General features: G+C 34.1%; 1 protein-coding gene across 1 annotated transcript in view; it reads right to left on the minus strand.

Moving 5' to 3' along the window:
• Positions 1-6,373: 6,373 nt before the first annotated feature.
• The window catches only part of LOC106464816, a 39,806-nt gene continuing 36,950 nt past the window's right edge, over positions 6,374-9,229 (minus strand). Inside the window, exon 10 of the mRNA XM_022392600.1 lies at positions 6,374-6,811. Within this exon, the coding sequence (XP_022248308.1) occupies positions 6,588-6,811 (224 nt within the window). The 3' untranslated portion in view covers positions 6,374-6,587. The remainder of the gene's footprint in view (positions 6,812-9,229) is intronic.

Consider the following 9,229-nt stretch of genomic DNA (forward strand, 5'->3'; position numbering starts at 1 on the left):
TGGTACAGCTGTATGTCTGCGGACTTATAACGCTAGAAACCGGGTTTCGATACCTGTGGTGGGCAGAGCACGGATAGCCCTTCGTGTAGCTTTGCGCTTAACAACAAAGAAACAAATAAAACAAAGCGTAGGAATACCATGAGTTGACTTCTAATGGATCTATGTACAAGCTCTTTCCCAACGACTTTATGTTCTATATAATAAAGTTGTTCGCAGCCTGTTGAGTTAAATTTAAGATCATCATCTATATCAGTGGTTTGTTTGTATTTAGGCACAAAGCTGCACAATGGGCTATCTGTGCTCTGCCCACCACGGGTATCGAAACTCAGTTTATAGTATTGTAAGTTCGCAGACATACTGACACTTGCCACCGCAAAAAAAAACAAAAAACTTATCAAACTTAATGGGAAGAATTGCGGTGCTTTTGATGTGACTTGCACTTTGGACCACATGAAGGACCCTCTCACACCACCAGTGGTTCGAAGACCACTGTTCTATAAGACTATGCAAACTTCTGTAATATTGACACACAGTTTAAGCATTGAGAGTTTTTAAAAGTGTTTATTTTGTTGCTAAAATTATCATGCTCTTTTGTGGTCACAACGGGTTGTAATCCATCAGGTTAAGGAAAATTTGACGATTCCAAGGTTTCTAGATTGTTCCAAAACTGTTCTTTTCTACACAAATCACTAAAACGAGGAATTGATATTTTTGGAGTAGATCATTTAATTTTCAGACTTTTGTATTTTTATCTACACTGATGCAACGTTATAATCTAAATCTTCAAAAGGCAACAGATAATTCCCAAATTTAGATTTTAAAATAGGAATCAGGCCTATACGTAGAATGTTTGAAAGGGGGGGGATCTAAGTTGTGAGATCAGAAGCCAACACATATTGTGCAAAGCACAACCAGCATGCAAAGCATGCTAATGCTAAGGAGATCTGGGGACATACCCCCACCCCCGAAAAAATTTGTAAAAAAAAATAGGTGCTATGAGATTAAATCTGTAAGCAATTGTGCATGAAATATAGTTTAAACAGTTGCATGACTGTTCACACAAAATCCATAGATGTCCAAAACGTTAAATACCATAAGCGGGTGCGTTATAACTAGGGGGTGCATATCTCGTCATAGTAGTCGATACGATACGTATCTAGATACAGAAGTTTTACCAACGGTTTGTTACTAAGTTTGACAGTCTTGTCTATAATTTATTATCTATATTACTAGCATTGTCTTATTTAAGTACTTCACACTTTACAGTGCTTTTTCAAATTCTCAGGCTTGATCAACTAAATGGCAGCTGGCAAGAGAAGCAAAATAATAAAAAAGTTAATATCTGTCTATCTATTTTGTTATTGTTAATTTGTAAGGTTACTTTGCATGTAATATTTTGATAAAATAAATGAAGACAACATGAAGTACTCAATACTCATCTTCCTTTATCGAATCATTAATTTTTAGGAACAATACTTCCTGAGAAACTATCTACAAAAGATTTATAACTTTTACTGAAAGCTTGAACAATTTCGGGAAAATACATAAATGTATCGGACGATGTATTGATACAGTCGTATTACGGCTTTACGATACGATACTCGTGTCGTATCGCTGTATCGCCACAACTTTAGTTATAACAATATAAACATTTTTTTTTTTACATCACAAAGATAGGGGGTTCAGCTCGAACCCCCCCCCCCCCCCTGCGTACGTGCGTGAGAATTATAAATTTTTAACTACGTTGTAACATTTTTCTGTTTCGTTATGAGCATAATAAGAAAATAAGATATCACGTTAATAAATTCAGTTAGACGTATATTTTTCAATATAATTTACTTTTTTTCTAATTGGGGGTAGGTTTCTTTGAAATATTTTTCAAAATTTTACGTCACTTATATTTTGGCTAATTTAAAAATTTGATATTTGTTTTTAATGTTTTCTTGTCTAGATTCAAAAAAGTGATTCGATGCTGCTTTAAAATGAGAAGATCTTATTATTCGTAAAATCTTTATGTAATTGCTTTTTATCAAAGTTCTGCTTTTCTGGAGTATTATACAATATTATTATTATTACACTATTAATTAGTAACTATAGCAACAGACTTTGGACAGGAAATTTAAGTACAATAATAAACGTTATGATATAGTAGATAATATACCATGGCCTGGTGGTTAGGGCCGAACTTACTTGTCCTTTCAATCATGGGGGTGTATTTAAGTTCATATTTAATGAACCCGATTAAGAACCATTACAAGTTCGATTCCCCCCTCTAGTTTTGGAATAATATTTACAACAGGAACCTGTTCACTTTCTGCAATAAAATTAAAAAGGCCAATCGGAATTCATAACTGGTATAAAGAAAGAAACGTAACAGGAAACTTTTTACTGTATTTACAGTGACCAAAAGTTTTATCATTTAATAGCTATTAACGCACCATACTTCGTATTACTATCGAATGTAATTAACCTAATACACCAAATACAAGTTATTAAAGCGAAGAAAGTTTCTTATTCTTGCTTGATAAAACTTTCTATCCCACTTTATTCTATTGATCTATAACTTCAAAATACTTAAAATTAAAAACATCATCAGATTACAAAATTATTATATCATAACAAAATTAAAACTTCCTGTCTTACAAACCACGAAACTTTACAAAATTATTTTTTAGCATAACCTATGACGTACAACTAAACCTACTTAGTTGATCATAAAGATACAATATGATATAATATTAATTGTGTACAGAGATATCTTTGTCGCCCAAAGTGGGGGTTCTAAATACTCAATACTAAATAACATAAGAAAATCGTAAACATACTGTGACATTCATCAAGTGGGTGATCACCTAAACCAAGTTTATTATTCGTCATTAAATTGACGAATTAAAACGTCTCATTAAAATGATCTTCTTAGCACCTGGTGGTCGAACTTATAAACATAGAATACTTAAATTCATATATCATGTATGCTTTTAAGTATGAAATTCTTTCTTTATACCTGAAAGAGTTTGATTTTTATTCTTAGGTTTAATACTTCTCTGGAATAACTTTATGGATAAGTTCTAAGAAAAAAGTCTAAATAAATGATTTTTATATCTATTATCTGTTTATCTGTATTTTGTATTATTGGATTTATTTTTTTGTTTTAGGAGTTTGTTTGTTTGAACTTGTTCACCTCATCAAAATAATTACACATAATACCCTCTATCATACTATTTGAAAAACCATCTTTATTTTAATATTGTCAACTTTATTATGAAAGTTTTCACACGGGCTATAAATTTTACAAACACGACGAATTGGTGATTGAATCAAATTTGTTTTAGAAAAAGCTGAAATCCCGCTGTTAAAATTCAAATATACGCTTGTAAATGTTTTGTTATGCTACACTTCATATCCAAAACTACCACTGTTAATGTGCACTTCTTGTAATAGAAGGAAAAGTTGACGTTTTTCTTGATGTTCCACAGTAAATGTATTTTTATCTTTATTATCTATACAACTTCGATAATTCATAGGCTTAATGTTCAATGTACAGTTTTCCAGCCATCATTTTTTTTTCATAAAGGCAAAGAAATAAATTGACAAGTGATGTTGCTGACCTTGATCCTCATACGATGTTACTTGGTGGCCAACTCTGAGTAATTTATGTATTTTGTAAATACTACATATTCATTTTGATATAACGAGTCCAGTGTTAAACTTAAAATATCTTCAAAGCAGTATTCGATGTACAAAGAAGATACATTATTATGAAACCGTAAATTTTTAATGTCATTACAAAATTCAAAACTACACATGATGATAATCGGGTGAGTTCTAAAGCTACTAAAATAACTAAAACACTGTGTTTAATCGCAAGCAGTGGACTGATAGATGATGTCTTGAAACCACGTTAGTTACCAATCTAGTAATTCTTCAAATATTTAAACAGTCTTTGAAATATAATAATTCAGACATCAACAGAGAGAGAAAAGGACAAATGCTTAAGAAATATATTTTTATTTGCAAGACTGTGGCTAAAATACTACAAAAATCACAGTTGTTGTTTTATTACACCGCTACAAATATTCTACTAAACGAAGACAGGTCACCAACAGAAAAGAACCACTGGGCATCGTGATTGAAGACATGAAATAAACGAAATATTTTAGTTTATCATCAAAATACTAAAAACAAGTTCGAAGAAAATCTCCGTACCACCTCTCTTTAAAGGCAAAAACAACATGAAATAATTGTCCGTAATGTTTACCACTGGAACTGGCCTTTCGAGTAGAGGTTGGTAGAAAAGATTCTTCTTTCAAAACCCCACACCTTTCACTAGATCATAACTTAATGTGTAGATGAAATAGAAGACTTTATCCTTTACCAAACACCTCATCTTAATGTAGTTGCCTATTCGGGCCGGTTGCTGTATATGTACTTTTGTCGATATTCAAGAAAAATATCAACGGAAACACAGCTATGAAAAAAAAATGATGGAAGATTCGTTTGTTTGTCATTACCCATAAAGCTACACAATGGGTATCTGTGATCTGCCCACCAAAGACGTCTAAACCTAGTTTTTGGTGTTATGGGCCTTAGACGTACTGCTGGGCCAGCGGAGGGCAAGTTATGAAGAAAAATGTTGTTGAACACAAATGATTCAAAATTGGTCAGATATATTATTAAAGTAGCATTTCAGGAATGGTCTACTTGAGACTGAGTTATTTAAGTACAAATATTTGTTACTGCTACTTCAAGATAACTGATCTGTTTTGATGCGAAACGTTGAAATAGAGACTATACCATGGAACGTGCGTCGCTATACCGATTATAGCATCTATATAATTAGGCTTAACGTTCACGATTAGAAGAGTACTTAACACATACAAGACGTTCCTTGTTTAAATATATATATATATATCAGCATTGAACCTGCTGTATTTAATAATTTCATACTAGCTTTTTCAGGTTGTGAGAGTTTTCCTTGCAGTACACCAAAAACCTACGTTTAGATCCCACGAAAAACAAGCATCTCATTGACTTCAGAATTACCCTTTGTATTGATTTGTTCGTTCAATATTCAAGAGACTGTCCTGAGCATATTCTTACATTAGCATTAGTAATTATTGTGCATGGAAGACAATTAAATGCGTCTTTTTTTCTTCTTCTTTTAATTTGAATACTGTAAAATTTACAAGCTCTCAAAATACGTAATACAATAAAGAAAGCTATAACACTGCAGTTTTCATGGAAGCAAAGTAACACATGTGTGCGAAAACAACAGTAACACACTTAAGCCCCTGTGTGAAAACAAGAGTAACAAATGTTAGGTCTCTGTATGAAAACAACAGAAAGACACGTAATCCCCTGTGTGAAAATAGCAGCAACACACGTAAGCCCCTGTGTGAAAATAACAGTAACACACGTGAGCCCCTGTGTGAAAACAAATTTTTCTCCCTTCTACACAAATACAAAAGCTTCCATGTTCAACTTTGACTTTTGACGAATGTATTAACAGTTGACCCTGAGCCAAAGCAATTGTTGAGGAAGTAAGTCTTGTTACAAGATTAATAACGAACGGATAAAATTAGTCTAAAACGGACATACCCTGTTGAATTATTATTCAAAACTGATTGGTTCGCTATAGATCAGTGCTTCTTATCTGGGTGAATGGTTCACCCAGGGGTTAATGAGATGAGAATCAGGGTAAATAAGTATTATCAATTATACAACAAATTCAAGAGTAAAAAAAAAAGTCATTAGTTATTATTATTATTTATTCTAGTTGTAGTTTCATAAATACACTTATTTTATGTTGTATGTATTTTAGTTGTAGTTTCATAAATACATTTAATTTATGTTGTATTCATTCTAGTTGTAGTTTGATGTATATTTAAGTCATAATAAAGAATTTTATATATTTTTTTTGTCCTTTTTGTTTTTTAACTGGGGTAAGTGAGCTGTTGTGAAAAACATATGGGGTGAATGATATTGGAAAAGGTTGAGAAACACAGATATAGATAATACTTATGAAAACATCGTTGTCGACTCGTAGAAACTTCAAGAATATCACAGAATTTCCACCAACATAACAACACACCTTAGATTCCCAAACTGAAAGATTTACTAGGACTAAAAAAAAAAGGTATCTGTTACTTGCTCTTTAAGAGCTACTAGCAAAGGTGAAGTAAGACTAACGAAAATCACTATTAAATTACGGCACCCATAGCAACCCGACATAATAGGTAAAACTGTAGGTTCCATCTCGTTCAAAATTGACGGAATATGTATTAATAAAATAGACAAGCTAATGCAGTCAGATGCACAGTACCACAACAATAACATACCCCCCGTGAATTATTCTAATACTGATCGATTTAGGTTTAAAATGATTCTTAAAACCACAAATATTTTAAAAAGATGGAAAAATACCTGCCTACAGATGACCCTGAAATGTAATAATTAGAACAGAAAAATGTTAACACTTCATAAAGTACCTTATTCTAGCATGTTTTAGTCCCAAGATGCATTGCTCTCTGTTCATGCCCATTTAAAAAGGGTAAACAATGATGAAGCTGTCCTGCAGCTGTTCAGAATTAGTCTCTGCTGTAAGCGGCGTTAGAGTACGGTCCAGAGTATATGGAACTACCGGCCGTGCTAACCCCTTTTCTCCTGCGACGGCGATGAAGGATACAGGCCACCAACAACATAATGGCTAACATTAAGAAGACTCCAGCAATAGCAATTCCAATAGCGAACTTTCTGGTGGATACACAAAACTCGTCCTCTGCTATCGACGGCTGCGCTGCTACTCTAGTTTCTGTAAAACAAGAAACGTTATACAATACAAGCAAAATTACCCGTCCCCAGCGACGGGAAAAGTTTAAGTTAGTCTTGCAAAGTACCAGCCCTTAGTGACGGGAAAGTTTAAGTTAGTCTAGCAAAAGTACCCGTCCCCAGTGACGAGAAAAGTTTAAGTTAATCTATCAAAAGCACCCGTCCTCAATGATGGTAAAAGTTTAAGCTAGTCTAGCAAAAGTACCCGTCCCCAGTGACGGGAAAAGTTTAAGTTAATCTAGCAAAAATACCCGTCCTCAATGACGGTACAAGTTTAAGCTAGTCTAGCAAGAGTACTCGTCCCCAGTGACGGGAAAAGTTTAAGTTAACCTAGCAAAAATACCCGTCCTCAATGACGGTACAAGTTTAAGCTAGTCCAGCAAAAGTATCTGTCCTCAGTGACTGGAAAAGTTTAAGTTAACCTAGCAAAAGTATCCGTCCCCAAAGGGTAATTGTGTTGCATTCTTGGTTTCACTTGAGCCAAAACTCTGAGCTACTTATACCGCCCACCGCGAAAAATAATTGTGGTACTTTCAGTGATGCTAAGAGCCAGTCAACAATAACATACGATAAATCTACATTTTTATTCTTTAAGTTACGTTACATTTTGAAATTTGAATGATAGTGTGACTAATTCCTAACAATTTAGTGTAGAATATCATGCTTGTAAAATAAAATTTGGCACCAATAGTATTTATTATTCATGCCTGTTCTTTCGTCTTTTCAAAAGTGAATGTTGAGCTTTGCCTCCGTGCGCAGCTATTCAAACAGGAGACAGAAAAACGCTCGGACAGACACCACGGTTCGCAATATATATATAAGATTAACATACACCGTTCCCAGTATCAAAGCAGCAATTAGACTAACTCGTACAAAAATGGAATAGAATACAAAACACAAACTTAGCTTTTTCTCGCACACAATCAATAAAATATTTATTCTGACGGTTTTTTTCACCTAAAAAGAACAGTAATTTGATGTTAGCCTAATGGATGTTCCTTTTAAACTTTATAGCTCACGTTTCTTGTGCGTCTTTCATAATATGTTATAAAGTCTTATTCAATGGGACTTGTAGCTGTGTTGAAATACTATTTTCTGTTACGGCACTAATCTCATTTTAAAACAACAACAATCGTAGCTTATATTGCTTTGTTGTTTGTGTGGTTTTCCTGCCCACATTTTGATTACTCTATACTGTAGTGTCATGCCAATATGCGAGTCGTGGTTTCAAATCCTCCCCCGAACGTGCTCGTCCTTTCAGCCGTGGGGACGTTATAGTGGGACGGTCAATCACACTTTTCGTTGCTAAAGAGTAACCCAAGAACTGGCGGAGGGTGGTGTTTGCTAGCTGCCTTCCCTCTACTCTATCACTTCAAAATGAGGGATGGCTAATGAAAATAGTCCTCAAAACAACAAAGAACTTGAACTTTTATCAGCTCTAACCTGCTAATTTTAGAAAATATCACGATTCGAAAAACTATCTGCAATCTCTTCCGGTAAACGCTTTAAACTAGATGAATAACTATATGTACAGATTAAAAGATTTCCAAGATAATAATTTTGACAAAATCGGTGATAGGGTAGATTCCAGTTTATTTGGTTATGGAAAAGAAGGAACCATAAAACGAATGATAATAGCGGTGAATTGGATGAATTTCATTTCTCTAATTTCATGAAGGAAAACAAGATGGAATCCTCAATGGCCGCGGCTCTGAATTAGATCTCAAATCGGTCAAGAGATGGAGCTATGAGCTAAAGAGTTTGTACTTGATAAAAAAAACTCAGAGCCATTATGCCGCGGCTAAAAATTATCGGCTTCATTATTGCAGAGCTGTGTTCTCTACCAAAATATTTCAAATTTTAAGATGTAAGTTTAGTCGAACCACTACAAAAAGAAAACACTGCATATTTATTGGTAACATTTGGGCTTACATTTTTAAATTATTTTTTGTCAAGAAGTCACTATCATCAAATGTGTGAATTATTTTCAGTTTGGCTGAGTGTGAAGGTGGGTAGGCCGTGATCGAGTGTTAGCGTGTCGGGCTGCTTACCGTGTGGATGAAGCGGATACGTCACGCCACTCAACACGCCCCACACTTTCAAATGAACATTACGGTTGTTCTACGTGGTTTTTCACCCCATTGTGCGCATAAGGTGCCGATCAGATTGAAAATATCATTTCCATTTCCATTTCAACGAGTCTGAAATGTCATTTCATTATTATCATTACATGAGCGTTCCGCTACTGTTTTGTACGTGTTCTTCTAAGGGATTTTTTATTCGCTATACGTTTTCTTCCGTAATATTGGGGCTGCTGTCATGAACAGTGTATATATTGTATAATATATATAGCTGATTAAAGAACAAAGTGATTTTTTAATGTAATAATTTGGACTTTCTT

This window comes from Limulus polyphemus, unplaced genomic scaffold, assembly GCF_000517525.1.
Source record: "Limulus polyphemus unplaced genomic scaffold, Limulus_polyphemus-2.1.2 Scaffold1748, whole genome shotgun sequence".
Classification (NCBI taxonomy): Eukaryota; Metazoa; Arthropoda; class Merostomata; order Xiphosura; family Limulidae; genus Limulus; species Limulus polyphemus.